Source organism: Jaculus jaculus, chromosome 11 (assembly GCF_020740685.1).
Source record: "Jaculus jaculus isolate mJacJac1 chromosome 11, mJacJac1.mat.Y.cur, whole genome shotgun sequence".
Lineage (NCBI taxonomy): Eukaryota > Metazoa > Chordata > Mammalia > Rodentia > Dipodidae > Jaculus > Jaculus jaculus.
The window spans coordinates 97,570,278-97,587,267 of NC_059112.1; the positions used below are offsets into that span (position 1 = coordinate 97,570,278).

At 45.8% G+C, this 16,990-nt stretch overlaps 1 protein-coding gene across 1 annotated transcript in view; it reads right to left on the reverse strand.

Moving 5' to 3' along the window:
• Positions 1-3,578: 3,578 nt before the first annotated feature.
• The window catches only part of Xylt1 (xylosyltransferase 1), a 299,655-nt gene continuing 286,243 nt past the window's right edge, over positions 3,579-16,990 (reverse strand). The window contains exons 11-12 of the mRNA XM_045130371.1: positions 14,587-14,920; positions 3,579-9,903 (exon numbers count right to left, since the gene is read on the reverse strand). Of these exons, the coding sequence (XP_044986306.1) occupies positions 9,581-9,903; positions 14,587-14,920 (657 nt within the window). The 3' untranslated portion in view covers positions 3,579-9,580. The remainder of the gene's footprint in view (positions 9,904-14,586; positions 14,921-16,990) is intronic.

Here is a 16,990-nt window from a genome sequence, read left to right on the forward strand (position 1 = left end):
TGGGGTCCTTAGGCTTCACAGGCAAGCGCTTAACTGCTAAGCCATCTCTCTAGCCTCCATTACACTTCTTGAGCCTACCTTGTGGCTGTCTTGATCCTTGGGCTTTACAATTTAATTCTGTTACCTTCCATGAACTCAAGAGTCAATAAAGTATCTGCTGATTGAACTTGTCTGTATTGTTACTGCTGCTTGAAAGGGTAGGAATAGCTCCATACTTAGTGGAAATATAAATGGCAAAAAATATAGCCCCTTTCTGGCTCCTTGTTAGTGCTTGGGGAGAAGTGGACTGTGCAGCAACATGCCTGACCTTGAAGGGTCCCGAGAAGACAGTGAAGACCCCTTTCTCACTGATTTGTAGTTGAAGGGCATGAGGCCCATTGTAGGGAAAGAGGGGTGCTAGGATCACACAGCAAGTCAGTGCAAACGTTAGGGTTAGGGAGAGCCTAGAGTTTGGCTCTCAGGGCGAACATCTCTTTCAGTATTAGGCTGGGTGAGTTTTACAGAGAGAACAGTGGGACAGATGAGCCATTGTGAATGGATTGCATCCAGAGGTCCCTGAACGTGACCTCAGGCCAGCCACACCTCCTTCCAGCAGCTCCTGTTCTAAGTTTCTAACTTACTGACTTTACAAGATTACATGAGGCTTAACTAATTAGTCTTACTCTCATAGATCCAAACTAGAACTCACTCAGCTTTCAATGCCTGGAAGCAAGACCTCAGGGTAACTCTGTGTAATGTGGATGTGATCATTGTAACTTGAATAGTCCACAGAGAACAAGGGGAGGCACACGAATCCCCCTGATCCCCAAGGATATATAAGCTATATAAGCTTTAAGGAACTGTTGGGGAGGGGCTGCTCCTCATGGTGTAGCTTCCTGTAAGTTGTCCATGTTCCTGTAAGTCACCCCTCACCTGTGTTCCCATAAGTAAATCCAACAAACCCATTGGTTCACCAAGCTGGATGTGGGTGGAATTGTCTTTGGTTTGTTGATGCTCATTCTATCTGAGGTGGATAGAAAGATTCTCCAGTCAGTCACACAACACTCTACACAATCCATGGCCCCTTCTACTAGAAGTATGGGTTTCAGAGCATAGCCATCTACATATCTCCTGGGGATGCCAAGGTAGTTGGTTGGTGGGGTCAGAGGTCATTGCTAAGAGACCTTTTTTTTTTTCTTCTCTAATTTCAACTGGAACACCCTCCCCAAATCTCCTATTACAAAATTACTTCTTGGCCTGTGTGTATGTGTGTGTGTGTGTGTGTGTGTGTGTGTGTGTGTGTGTGTGTCACACAGGCATGGCCAGAAAGACAACCTCTAGGTGTCTTTGCTGTTCTTCCACCACCTTTGAAATGGTGTCTTTTTGCCACTGCAAACCAATATCAAAGCATCTCTCCTGTGAGCTTTAAATTCTCCTGGCTCTTCCCTTCGTAGCTCTACTCTCACTGGGATCACAGATGACCACGCAGAGGCTGGATTCACATGGGCATTGGGCGGAAGTGAGCTCAAATTGGCAAGCTCAAATTCAAGCAAGCAAACACCTTTAGCCTCTGAGCCATTTCACCAGCCCTCAAATCCCTGATTTTTTTAAAACTCTCTTATATGTTAGGGCTTTAAAACATAGCTTTGTTTTAAAGAGTACCCCTTACAATAAAGAAAGAGAAAGGAAGGAAGGCACCAAGGAAAGGAAGGGAGAAAGAAAGGAAGGGAAAGAAAACAAACCCCTGAACTGTTAGAGTGATGAACTTAAATCAATTCTGGCTATTCTTGGTGCCGGGTGTGAACTGGGCCATTCACTCCATGTAGGCATTTGAAGTATCCTCAGCTCAACTGAGTAAGTAGGAAAAAAATTCCAACTAGCCCTTTAGTGATATAGGCCACAAAACCTCATTAGTGGACGTACTTTTCAATAACTCATGCTTTGATAAGTCTTATTAATCAAACGATAAAGGTAAAGATAGCATTTTGGACATATGGTCCTATGCCCATATTATTAAGAAAAATAGCTTCATTTCCTTGTTAATTCACTAAATTACCATGTAGTGTCCATCTCCTGGATTTATAGGGCCAACTAAAAGTGAACAAGATATCTGTGTTATACCTATAGAAATTTTTAGATGTTGCTGGCCTTGGTGACTCACACCTTTAATCCACCACTCAGGAGGCAAGTTTTGGGTCAGCCTGAAACTATATAGTGAGTTCCAGGTTAGCCTGGGCTACAGTGAGTCCCTACCTTGAAAAGCAATTAATTTTAGATATTTATTCTTCTCTTACCACCAGGACTTATCTTTGGACAGAGGAATGGAAAACTGACAACAAAGGTATACTACAAGAGGTTTGGAAAAATGAGCCTTGGGTCCATTCATCTTCCGGAATGTGGATTTGTTGTCTCTCAACGTCTATCCCAAGCCGAGCTCAAGGAGGCTAAAGCTGACCAAGCTAGCCAGACATTTTCTCTTCTGCCTGGGTGATGAGATTGATGCTTTGTTTTGTTCTTGAGGTTAAAAGTCTCATTTGGGTCACAGAGCTAGTCTTCATTAGAACTCTGAAGGTGAGCAGGCATCTTCACCACTCATATAGCTACCACTCCTTGGCCATGACCTTCAGAAGCCACATGCAGACATCCTAAAGATGGAGGGGCTGTTTCTTCCAGGGACTTGGTAATGTCTCACTGGGGTTTAGGAAATCTTGGCCTTGGACATGACTACACATATCTTCAGGCGAGTCACTCTGCTCATTGGACTCTATCTATGTTCTTGCTTAGGAAATGAAGGGGCTAACATTTGGGCTTTTCTAGAAGAACATCAGAATTTCTAGTTCCAGATGGATTGTTAAGATCAGGTGAGATGCTATAGCAGATAATTATCCATGGCATTTAAAATTTTCTTCATGCTATTGTCAGAAAAGAGGATGGGTTAGGGGACACGCCATGTAGCTGCCCAGGGGCCTAGGCTCCCCCTGTGTTGTGATTCTGTCCACCTTTATGGTTTCTAAACACAGCACTGGAATAGGCCAAAGTAAATGAATGCCTAAATCAAGAGGCTTCAAAACATTTGTGCTGGAAAATAGGGAAAGGCTGTGTGAGAAAAAACTAAAGTGGAAGGTTGCATGGTCCAGGGATAGATTTGCCCTGTGCCCATTCTATCTACATTTTATTGGCCAGAAGCCAGTCCTGTGGTCACACATAAGGGCAAGGCAATCTGGGGTATGTAGACTAGCTGAGTGCTGAAAAGCCAAAGGAGAGGCCGGTTTTCTACATGTCCACTCATGTTAGACATAAAAACCATGTTGCCAGTTCCTCCCCACAACCTTCAGTAAGGGAATAAACACTTTTGCACTGACCAGAGGAATCATTCTAGAAGGGTGTTGCTTATCACCTGGGGGAGTCAGGAACTGGTTCACATGTCCAGCTATATTATGCATATGGTCAGAGAATCCTTCTAGTTGATGCCAACTTACAAAATTACTCCAGCTGAGAAATGGAGTTCCAAAGTACCAGTGGTAATGGTGCTGGTGATGGGACAGAACACAAGCTTCTGTGAAGATAACATGACTGCTGAAAGAAACCATGCAACAGTATTCCATAAAGACTTTTTTTTTAATTTTAAAATTCTGCATCTGAAAACACAGTATGACAGAAAGCATCTATATACATTTGCAGTGTTTTTGGTATGGTACAGTATTTAATACACCCACTGTTTTCTGCAAAAATTTTGCTTTGTCAGACAGAAATAAACTCCCCTAGACATAAAACAATACAGCTAAGGCACACTTTTGTTGTTGTTATTTTTTCTGTTAAATGAAAAGACAGAAAAGGTGCAAATATGGGCAGGTAATGCAATTGTTTTTGAGGATCACACTCTGTATGGAGGAAAAGTATTCGGATGGTTAGAATTTTAATTATTAGTCAATCTCAGATAGTTCAATATCTCTTAAAATACTCCTTTAAATAAATAGCAAAATATCTACATCTTTCAGTGTGTGTCACATGAATTCTCTCTTTTTTTAAAACTTTATTTACATATTCTCTTTTTAAAATCAATACATTACAAAATATTTCTGTACAGTTTTTATGCATATTATGGTCTATAACAAAATAGTTATTTTTAAAAACTATATCAGCACATGTCTTCGAAAACAATGAGGGAGACAGTAATAACTTATCATGAGGCCTCTAGAACAAATATCCAAACAAATGTGATTGACAACATAAAAATCATTATTTTCTTTAGAAAAGCAAAGACCACAAAGACAATCATCCTCGATTCCAGTGACTTTCCCATGGAAACTCTGGGGTTGTCTTTGGACTCCATCAGCACTGGCATGGTGGAGGGATGAAGGATGGAGTCTGAGGAGGGAGAGGATTATCCTTCTGAGAACACGATCCATCCACTGGGAATATTTAGTGCTATCACTCTCCAGGCAGGAAGGACAAAGCGATAAACTGAAAAACTCTCCTGCTTTACCCTTGAATGAAGTACCTATAAAGTCACCCAGTCTTGGGAAAAGGGGAGGTTGGGAAGCTGTAGAGGGTGTCCTGGAAATGATGCCAGCCCATGGCTGTGACAACATGCTCAGGAGACAGCATGCTTCAGGTCTAGACAAGCACCAAAGCCGTCATTTTGCCCATAGGAATAATTTAAGAACATTTTTCTTAAACATGACATTTGTGAGCCATTTCTTTCACATCTGCAAACCACAGATTGGCTGTCTCTTTGCTTGAGGCGGGGGGTGGGGGGGGTCACACAAGCTAAAACATGCTCATCTGTGATGATGGCGGAAAAGGAACACGGGGTGGGGGTTGTCGGCTTTCCAAAAATAATTTTAAGGCCACATTTCAAAAGGGAGAAACCTAAGGCTTTTGGAAGGGGTGGGAAAGGCAGAAAGTAGGAGAAGGAAGTTGGAAGAAAATACAGAAACGAGATGAAATCAGGAATGGGGGTAGCATGGTGCAGAACGTGCTTCCTGGGGGGTGTCTACAGGCAGAGGCAGTGGGAGTATTCCCAGCCAAGTGGAGAGAGAAGAGAGGCCACCTTCTCCCTGGAGCTTGACAACAACTGAACCCAAGACAATGTGAGGGGAAGACACGGGTGGCGCATGAAATCTTTCCTCAGTTTTATGAGGGTCCAGTACAGTATGTCTTTTCTAAGATTAAAAAAAAAAAATACTTCTAATGCAGAGAGGAGATGGGGGGGGGAGAGAGAGAGAGAGAAAGAGAGAAAGAGAGAGAGAGAGAGAGGGAAATGAAAATTTGCATAGATCATACATTCAGCTCCAGCACGCTTGATACCTTCATTTCATCGCCCCCTCCAGGTAAACTTCGCAGCAGACACACTGAGGTAGCGCCTGGGGTTAATCCACAGGCGAGGTAAGGTAACTGAGGCAGAAGCAAAAAAGGCGACTCGAGCAAGCAGAGCCCCGCACACTTTCTGAAGCTGTTCCAGAGGTGGCAGGAAGGACGGCTGCCTGAACTTGAGATCTGGAGAAAACAGGGGTGCCTCACAGCCAGCAACTTCCCCTGGACCTGTCCTTGTCATTTCTGCCTGGTTTGATGGAATCTAGGAATGTGAGGACCCAAGAAAATGAGGGCCTCTCTATGCCTAAGAGACAGCGTTCTAGATCTCTAATCATTTCGTCCTTTCCGGAAGCCTGTCCTTCCCAAGAGGATGGTCCCTGTAAGAGGATTCTCTTTGTGAGTGACTCTCTGCTCTTCCCTCATGCCTGGTCCTCCCTATTCCACCAGGGCAAGGCCTTCTCTTATTCTACCCATCTCTTCATAGAGCGGAGTGTGCATAACTATGGAATTTTTGTTTATTCCTCACATCTGTTAGAATGGAAAAAGTAGCCAACATGGAAAGCAGTAAGATTTTTTTTTTTTTAATTTAAAAAGATCTACATTTCTGACTTCCCTTACCGAATTGGAAGATTCCTCTACACTGAGCTATATTTTCACATGCAGTGAAGTCTAGGCCACGGTGACTCTTCCTGGAGGAGCCACGTGCCTACCAGAAAGACCACAGTCCTCTGTCTCCCTTGTGTCCTTTACCACTGGTTTTTCTCATCTGTATTTGTGTACTGAGGCTGCCGTCACCCTACAGCCGTGTCTGACCAACAAGCCTTCTTGGCACGCTAACCATATTGACACACGTTACCAGTCTATTTCGCTCCCTAAAATGCCGTCAGGAGCCGGTGTTCTGCACCCTCAGTGAACTCGGCTGTGAAAGGCATTTTCTTATACCTTACACCTAGTGGCCACTGGTCTTTCTTCTTCCATGTCTTCTTGACAATGAGGTCAGTTCCATCCAATGCTCTCCTATGTATCTGAAAACTAGACAACCATATGGCCCTTGCACAACCAGGCATGCTTACAGAGTAGCAATAATCCTGCCTTGTGCCATGGGAGTGGGGGGGCTGTATAATCTTGTTTATTCATTCTAAGTTCTATCTGAATTTTGAAAGTTAAACTAATAATGAGAAATAAAATCAGAAGGTCTCATGATCCCACTAGAAAGGCCCTTTTGCAAAGGGAGAAGGGAGTGTATTCTACAAACTGGGGGAGCCTTTGCAGATTTTTCACTTCCTCCTAGGGGAATTACTGCTCTGTTCGCGGCCTGGAAGTGGGAGTTGGGAAGGAATTCATTTCTGCCTGAATGTCATTGAGCAGTGGGAGATGGCAAGCAGAACTGCAACAAATAAATACTTCTTTCTCTCCAAAAGCTGGTGCCCAAGTCTCTCCTCTTCGCCTTACAAAGTCTCCAGGGACCCTGTGGGTGGTTAAGCCCCATAGCTTCTTGCCTCTGCAACCTGGCTGACCATAACTGAATTCCTAGTGATGATCATTCTATTCTTTTGAAATCCTTAGGGAGCCACCATGCACGGCTGTTTGACCAATGTAAGAGCCAACAGTTCTTATGCAGATAAATAATATCATGATGATGATGATAATCATAATAAATATTTATACTATATTCCATGGGGAAAAAAAATCACCTTTTCTCAAATCACATTGGGCTTTGTTTAAATTCTCCATTTTTTTTTTTTTTTTTGGCCCAATATAAGATCTGCAAAATTATTCTCTGGGTCTAAAACAGAGAGTCCGAGGGACGCTCCAATTAGGTGTGGAACATGTGGACAGAAAACCTCCACCTTTTCCTCACTTGTCTGAGGGTGAGAGGAGTCAGACATATGAATGGGTTAGGAGGGAATCGGTCACAAGGTCTGTGTCCCCCAGTACAAACAGGGACTTGCCAGGGCTATGTCTCCAGAGCCACTGCAGTAACAGCACAGAAGAGAAAGAAGCTTGGCCCTCACAGAGCAGGTGAAGGTGAAGACCCTCGGAACTCTTGCAGACCCAGGGAAACCTTGGCTAGAGCAGAGGCTGGGGCACAAAGAGTTTGGCGCACAAGACTCCTGGCTACCACGGGGTTTATAAAACCACTGCAGGTCCTATTCGGCTTTCTGAGAAAGCCACCTGGAGTCCCCGTTACCAGAACAGATAATTGCTATCTCATGAGGTCTCCTGGCTGGGTGTGACCTCCCTCTCCTGTTCCTAAGACAGATGGCCTTTGGAAGGAACCACACAGGGAGACAAGGCTACATGCATTGGGTGTGGAAAGTATTACGTGAAGTCAACAGGTGTGTCTAGCTTTCTGTCACCAGCACACTCTCTCCTTCAGCCTGCCACATCCCTGCACCTGTGCTGGGAAGCAGGCAGGCTCAGGGATCCCAACATCTTTAATTTGCGGGGACAGATGAGGCCAACATCCTACATAAGGAAAGGTGAGCTTCAATGATCCCAAAGGAATCCACGTCCTGCAGGTAGATGACGCCGGTTGAAGCTGTCTCACGTGTCTAACATCCCTGGTCTGTTCTGAGGACAAGAAGGATGTAGGGAAGACATCGAGAACTAGAAACAGCAAGAGCAAGAGAGAGAGAGCGAGAGAGAGAGAGAGGCTCAGGGATGGATGGGGAAGGGCAAGCCTTTTGTGAATAAAGGCAGTTTCAGTTAGTAAGATAACATAATTGACAGGCTGCGAAAACAGCACCTACTAATTAGTCATTGACTAAAACATATAAATAATAAATATCTATTGTCCCTTCTCTATGTCCTCCATTGCTGGTGGGACATCTTGCCTTGCTGGGTGGGGGAGGGGCATAAGGTGGCCTGCAGTATTTTCACACCCATGCTGAGAGGAAAGGACTGACTCACCATGGAAACAGTGTGATTTTCCCCATAGAACCCTACCATTTGAGAGAGGTCGGACCCATAGAAAAATGGGGGGGGCTCTCCCTCAATGACGCCACACCAGACTAGCATGGGATGACCTTCCAGGACATACACAGCAAGGAAACCCTGCAGGCTTCTTGTGACTCACACAAGGTGAGTAATGCTACTTTTAATTATTTTTTTTAAAATCACCTTCACTCAACCTTGACACTCCAACTTCCTTTGATGTGGCATGGCCAGGTAAGCCTGTTGGCACCTTGGATAAGGAAATACATGTACTTTGCAAACTGAATCTGAGATACTTTTTCCTTGGTGGAAGAAGTCTGGCCCATGCAGTTTGGTCACTATCAACGGCACCCAGCGTGCAATCGACAGAAGTTTGGGGTGCCTGGCAAGTGAGGGTGGTACAGCTCAGGAATTCTGTTCCAAGCAAGACCAATGTTCCCATCTTCAAGGGCCAAAGAGGCCATGGTCTCCATTTCCCACACAACAGGCAGCTAGGAGACGTGAAGCTTCGGGTTAGTATGTATCACCCTGTTCTAGCTACCATGCGTGAAAGGCCTTGGCAAGAGCATGGCCCAGAACAGTGGAAAATTGGCAGTCACTTGTCTGGCTGGACCTTGCCCATGTTACATCAAAAGGTTCTCCTGTGCTTTGGGTTATCAGGGAGAACAGTATAATCCAGGAAGGGCTGGTGGAATTCTTGGAGCCCTTCCACGGTTGCTACCTCCCTGGGAAAAGCCCACGACCATGCCATTCCATAGTGTGTTCGCTTTAACATGGGCACAGGGTTTCCCCAGCCAAAGGAACCACGAAATAAATGCAAGGGCAGGGCTAGAGCTCCAACCCTCAGTTTGGGCAGTGTTTATCCAACTGGCTTGTGTAGAGCCCTTGTGTTCTGGAGAGGTGCCTCGGGATGTGGCCCTGGCTATGGAACTACCTTGTGGGCTGGACTTCGAGAAGGAACCTCCCAGTGCTCAGCATCAATCAGAGCAGCCTGGGTTTCATCCTCACCTTGAACTTCCACTTGTGCTGAGTAAACAAAGTTCTGCTGCTCAAAATAAAAGTTTGAAACTCACTTGTGGTGGGGGGGAACAACTGCAAGTCAACTGGAAGGGGAAGACAGGAGCCTGCAGGATTAAGGAACAACCAGGAGAGGGGAGACCGCTGCAGTCCTGGCTCTGAGTCACCCCACCCCCAGAGGTCAACTTGACAACACAAGATGACCCTGTTATACCTCCAAACCCTCTATCTCCATCATTATGGGGCTAGCAGAGGGCCCTTGCAAAGAAGGTTCCCCGCCCCCAAGGTCAGAGGCTGGGGTTCAGGCTCTATCAGCCCCACGTGGCTGGCGCTACCTGAGCCGGCCATCGGGTTTGACGGCCCCCAGCTCCGACTTGGGGTCAGGGCTGAAGGAACTCCAGGCGGTCTGGCTGCAGGTCTGCATGACAGGGCAGGCGGTGGGGCCTGTGGAACATATGTCCATGGTGGTCCACATCCTGCCCACCAGCGAGTCCAGCCAGGCCTCTAATACTGTGCCGGTGAAGGCTGCATTCCTCCGCGCCTGCTCCACCTGGGCGGGGCTGATGGGCAGGCTCAGGACGGGGTTCAAACTCTGGAAGCTCTGCTCCATGTAGGCACTGCGGAGCGGCCCATTGTGTAGCTTCAATGCCTCCTCTGAAAGCCAAAGGGAATAATGACGTGACTAGGAAAGCCATTAACTGGCACCTACTTACCCTGTACTTGGGGCTGAGTCCCACAGTGCTCACTGCCTTGTTTAACTCACAGGACTCTCATGGATCTTTTTAGGCAGACATATTTTTTTTAACTTAAAAAATTATTTATTAGAGACAGAGGGAGGGAGAGAAACAAGGAGAGAGAGAAAATGGGCATGCCAGGGCCTATAGCTACTGCAAATAAACTTCAGATCCATATGCCACTTTATGCATGTGGCTTATGTGGCACCTACAGAATTGCGTAGGCTTCTCAGGCAAGTGCCTTAACCACTAAGCTCTCTCTCCAGCCCCTATTTTTTAAATATTTTATTTATTTATTTACTTATTAGAGAGACAGAGAGAAGCAGATAGAATTGGCATGCCAGGACCTCCAGCTTCAGACGCATGTGCCACCTTGTGCATGTGGCTTACATGGGTATTGAAGACTCAAACCTGGGTCCTTTAGCTTCATAGGCAAATGTCTTCACCACTGAGCCATCTCTCCAGGCCCAGACCCATTTTTTTACAAGATTTATTTATTTATTTTAGAGACAGGGAGATGGGGTGGGGAGTGAGAATGGGTGCGCCAGAGCCTTCAGCTACTGCTAATGAACTCCAGACGCATGCACCACCGTGTGCATCTGGCTTATGTAGGAACTGAAGAATTGAACCTGGGTCCTTAGGCTTCACAAGCAAGTGCCTTAACTGCTAAGCCATCTCTCCAGACCCATTTTTATAGGCAAAAAACCAAGGCACTCTTTGCAGGGCATGGTAAATTCATTCCTTCACCACACACTTACAGAACGCCCTCGGTGGTCTATGTGTTTTTGAGCATCTACTTCATCTGTTCATTACAATGTACTAATAGTCTCTTATCTATAAGGCATTTCGTGACTTACTTATCAAATACAGGCACAGTAAATGCCTACTACTGTACCAAATGGACAAAAGCAAGGGCAATTTAAAGCAAAAGGAGCAGGTAAGTGCTGTCCCAAAGCCAGACACCCTTACGAGAAATGGCGTTCATGTGGGAAATGCTGTGTCAGTATGGGCTCACGATGCTTGTCTCTATAATTAAATTTCCCTCAACTCCATTCCATCAGGCATCTTGAGATTACCAGGGATGCATCAATAGCAAATTACTTGTGATGAAACATTTTGCAAAGTGTCCATTGGAACACTGTTAGAAAATACAATTACCAGTGACAGGGGAGATGTATCCAGTGGGGCAAAAAATAACCCTTGGGTCTTGTTGGCTATGATGGGGAGATCTCTGATTTCCTTGGAAATGAGAGAAGACAATATTAGGAAGGTCACCAATGCATGGCCCCTGGCTACTTTTCTGGGCAGGTGCCCTATTCATGCACGTAAAGCAGGGAGGGTGTGTGATATCCATCCCTGTCTTTGCGATTCCTCAAGGATATGGAGGGGGCTGCACCCAACGAGAAGACACTTGGTCTTCAATGAGGGGGCTCTGGAATGGGTAATTCGAGAGCTGCTTTCATTTCCTTGTGTGGCAGTTTGAATGAAATGTCTCCCAAAGGCTCTTATGTTTGAATCCTTGTTCCTTGGCTGGTTGTGCTCTTTGGGAAGGTCGTGGAGCCTTTAGAAGGTGGAACCTTACTGGAGGAAGTGAGTCACTGGGCAGGGGGTTGGGGGAGACAACTTCCTTCTCATCCTCTGCTTCCTGACTTGGATGCAATGTGACCAGCCAGCTTCCTGCTTCGGCTGCCATGTCCTCTCCACCACTATGGACGATAATCCTGGAACTTTGAGATAAATTACAAGACAGGAAACTAATACACTCTGGTTGACAAGGGAGCATAGGACCAGGCTTTAACCTCAAGAAAAAAAAACAAAAAACAAAAAACAAGGTCTCTACATATTAGCTGATCAACACAAATACTATCAGAAGGTCTCAGGATTTGGGGAAAGATTCTCTTTGTGGGATAGCAAGTATGCCTGACATGCCCAGTAGAAGCCAGAACCCTAGAGGGTCTGGGGAGATGGCTCAGGGATTAATATCACTGACTGCATAAGCCTGAGGACCAGAGGCAGATCCCCTAACACCGGCGCAAACCGCTGGTCATGTCTGTAACCTTATTCCTGTTGGGGGTGGAAACTACAGAATTACTGGGGCTTGCTAACTTTAAAAATGGAGAGATGGCTTAGTGGTTAAGGTGTTTGCCTGTGAAGTCTAAGGACCCAGTTTCAATTCTCTAGCACTCATATAAGCCAGATGTACAAGGCAGCACATGCATATAAATTTTGTTTGCTGTGGCTGGAGGCCCAGTTGTACCCTGTTCTCTCTCTCTCTCTCTCTTTCTCTTTCTCCTTGCAAATAAATAAAATATTTTCAAAATATGGCAAAAGAGTGTGAGACTCTGTCTCACAGAAAAAAACTGGATGAGCTAAAAGGGAAGATACCTGGTATTCACCTCTAACCTCTGCATGGGTGCACCCAGGTTGTGTGCACATCTGCACACACGTCCATGCACATCTCCCTCTCTCTCTCTCTCTCCTCTCCCTCTCTCTCTCTCTCACACACACACCAAAATAAAAAAGAAACCAACAAATCAAATTGTATGGTAACATTTTCCTTCCTTTCCTTTTAGCTTCCTACTGACTCACAAATCCTGAAATGATCTTACTCACTTCTCCTGATTTTTGAACCTCAAATGAATTTAGCCTAATTCCAATGTACACTGTGATCATTTTTCCTTAATATGTCTTTAAGGCTCCATCACAGTGACTCATGTCGGTGGACTTTGCTGATGTCACTGCTGCACGAGACCCTAATATGTAAGTGGAGTTAAACATTGTCTTTTTGTACACGAGGCATGTGGATTGTTTTGAGTTCTGCGCAATTCTGCCAGGTCCATTCCTGCTTATGTCTCCAAGGCCTACATTGAGGGGTGGGATTTCTGTGTGGCAGGTGTATTTGTTCAACACGAGAAGTACAGGCTAGGGCCAGAGAAGATGAATGCTCGTTGGGTACGTGTGGGAAGCGGCCGTGACCTCTTTGGCTGCACATGAAGAGCGCTGAGCAAAGAGACACCTGGGCTCACTGGTCATCCAGTCTAGCTGACAACCAGGGACTTCCAGGCCCAGAAAGAAGCCCGCCTATCAAGGAAATAAGGCAGAAGAGTGATGGGGCGGGCATCTGATATCTGACCCTGGCTTCCGCATGTGGGGGTATGAGGTGGGCACATGTGTGCATGCATGCGCTTACACACACATAGACACACACACACACACACACACACACACTACATACCTACAAAAAGGGGAGGAGGGGGTAACTCATCTCTCAGACTTTTCCTATCAATCTATCACCTCAATGGCCCTAGATCCATGTGTGTGAGTGTTTGATCCTACTGACCTGTAACACTGCCTGACCCTCACACAATTCTTTCCTAACTCAGTCTGTGCAAAGTAGAACTTCTTTTTGGTTTTAATTTGTATTTCTCTCAATATTGACTAGGCTTAGCCTTTGTTTACACGTGTGTGGGCCAGTCATGCTTCCTTTCTTTCATATATCAGACAATAACAACCCTTGTTTTAATGATAAAGGGGATAATGAAGAAGTAATTTTGAATTTGTGATCCATGAAGTCTTTCCCAACTATCCAAGCCTGCCATAGAAGCCAGAAAATGGAAAAAAAAAAAAAAAAAAAAGCCCACTATGTCAATGAATAAATATGGCTGTGTTTCCGTAAAACTTTATTTGTGAAAACTAGAAATAGGTTACCTTTGGCCTGGGGCTTTAGTTTGCCAAACTGGTTTCTTTGAATAAGAATTTTTTTTTTTTTTTTTTTGGTAAAAGCAAGTATCTTCTACCAGTGTATGATTTCTCTTTCTTACTTATGGTATCGTAATTTTGTGAGAATTCCTGTGTTGATTGTGGCACTGGGTATCGAACCCTGAGCCTTGCTCATAGTAGGCAAGCACTGTACCCCTGAGCTTCATCCCCAGCCTTAACTGTCATTTTCTAAACAGTAAGGAAGATTCGCTGAAACTCAGTCTCTACAAGATTATTTCTCATCTTGTCTCAAATGTGATCAGGGCTTTATAGAAGTTCAGCTGTAGAGGGTCGAATAAATCAGTATCGAATATACACACAGAGATGTATGGATAATCGATATACATGGAGAGATGACTCGGTGGTTAAGGTATTTTCCTGCAAAATCTAAAGACCTCATTTTGATTCCACAGTACCCATGTAAAGCCAGATGTACCAAGTGGTGCATTTATCTGGAGTTCATTTGCAGCAGCTTGAGCCCTGGTGGGCCCATTCTCTCTTTCTCTCTGTCTGTGATAACAAACAAATAAACAAAGTGTATATATATATACATATATATATATATATATATATATAACCATATCTATCTATCTATCTATCTATCTATCTATCTATCTATCTATCTACATATTTCAAATGCATGCACAGGTGACATTGTTTCCGTGTACAGCTAGGAAATGAGCCAGTTGTTGAGGGTAAAGAAGCAGGATAAAACACTGAGAGCAGAAAGCATTGCGCTGAAAGACATTCATGTGCTGCACAGTGGAGTTTATTGTCTATAAAGGGAAAGGACACCGGGGTCCCTGGGGATGCACTCCCCCTTGCAAAGACCCCAGGTACTCACCTGGTTTGATGGGTTGCCTGTTGGAGAAGGTCAGAGGGGCAACCAGAAACTTGGTCTCTGCAACTGGCACCCAGTGATGGAGAATTCTCACTGTCCAGACCCCAGGCCTCAGAGGCAAGTGCAAAGGCGGCTTATAGTGTGTGAACTCAGCAGTGGACTCAATGAGGATGTCGTAGGTGGCTGCGATGACATTGACAGGATCTACCCAAATGACAGTCACCGTCACATTGGGACCCTTGCCCCATTTCTGCATTCCCACTGGCTCATCCATGGGTCCCAAGAGACTTCCAAAGTTGCGGAACAGCCTCTCCTTGGCATCCCAGTCGGTGCCAACCTGAAACAGTACAGTAAGTCTTAAAACCACCAGGACTCCATGAGGGTGCTGGGTACCCTACCCGGAAGGTTGTGTGTGACCATTTCATTAGTGCTGAGACTGAGGTTCTGAGTAAGCAACTTTCTCAGGGTAATACAGGTGGTGAGCGGAAGACCTGGATTTCTCAGGGTCATTCAGGTGGTGAGCAGAAGACCCGACATTTGCATCTAGGCTGGGGGATCATCACAAGGCTTGTGGTCCTTTTACTAATACAGAGGGTAGGATTTCTCTTTCTTCCTTATGGGCTCACCACATTATATGGGATTTGAAACCAAAACCAGAAACTGTACTGAATGCAATTATGAATGGATATCAGCTTATGGGCCATTCCAGAAACCTGCCACCCAACAGGTACAGCTGCTGTCCATCAGGGTCTTTGATTTTTTTTCCAAACTGCACACCTCAAGCTGGTCTCCTTGTTCTGAGTAAGGAGGGAGCAAGCCCATGAAAAGGAATCTCAGCACTGCTATATGGCAGGAGATTCAATGGAGCTAGACCCTAAGGACGGGAGATGTCCAGTGACGTCCTTCCCAGCCACCCGCTGGGGGATCGTGGTGTAATCTGTTCTTGGTCCTCCTTCTCATTTTGTTACTTGCAATTCATTCTCCACTCAGGAGTCAGAAAACAGCCACACAACACCTCACTGTTCAGGACCTCAGGCCCTACTACTGTACCTGGGTCTGAGCGAGCCCCTTGCCATGGCGTCCAGACGTCCCCTTCTTCCCTCCCTCCCCATTTCCTTACTCTGTTCAAGCTTATCTTAGTCCAGCCTTTCAAACTCATTACACTCCTCCCACCCAGCACCCCTGTGCTACGTACCCTTTCCTCACAGCTCTGCGTAGACAACCCTTTCCTATGACGCATCCCCAACGTTCTTCCCTGACCCTTCCACCCAGAATGGACCTGTGGCCCCTGCTTTACTTCACAATGTCAGCGCTGCCCGAAAAAGTTCTTTCTTCTTATTCTGGGATAAAATATCCAACCAGAAGCAGCTTGTGGGAGTTTATTTTGGGCTATCCTTTCAAGGAAGCTTTATCATGGCGGGGAAAGCACGGCACAGCGGCCAGCCAGGCCGTCGCATCTTGTCACGTGAGCTGGGAGGAAGCAGCAAGAGTGAGCAAGCTCTGCACACTTCGTGGGCCTGGACTGACAAACCTCAAGTTCTGCGGTCAGGGTCACACCTCCTCTAGTCAGGCTCCACCTCCTAAAGGCTGCGCCAATTGGGAATCCATTAAGTATGAGGGTAAGTCACAGACACTGGATGCTGTGGGAGACATTTTGTTTTCTAACCACCACATTCCACCACTGACCCTCCACCACCTCCAACGCATGACCACCTCGTGATATAAAATGCACTCGGGGATGTGAGGGCAGTCTGGCTGACAGCATGGCACCCCATTGATCACCAGGGTGTATTCCACTGATCTGGCTCACTGGGCAGTGTCCCCTTCCTCTCTCACCATTCCATGTGTGTCCCTCCCAATGCTGCATGTTTTGTCAAAGAGGAAGAGCTTCCTTGAACACAGGAGGACTGGTATTTGGTCATGGGTATACAATCTGTTGTGCTTCCCTGCAAACAAGCTCTCAAACTACACTCAGTTCAACTTCTTTTGTTGTTGTTGTTTTGAGGCAGGGTCTCACTGTAGCACAGGCTGACCTGGAACTCATTCTGCAGTCCCAAGCTGGCCTCAAACTCATAGAGCTCCCCCTACCTCTGCCTCCCAACACTGTTCAAAAGTCCAAAGTCTCATCTGAGACTCAGCACAGTCTTTTACCCATGAGCCTGTGGGAACTTGCTTGCTGTAGCTCTCGGCTCTCTTCTTGGTGCCTCCTACATGGCTCAGCCCAGTCAGTGTGCATATGTAGCAATGTCTTCTCAGTGAATAGCGAAAGATTCGAGAGGAATACACTCATGCTAAAGTCACAGCCTGTGAGCACGTTGGTGGTAGATGTTGAACACGCTGTTCTGCAGGCTGGTACTGCCCATCTTCATGTGCGAGCACACTGAAGTGAGGGTGTGGGTGGACACAT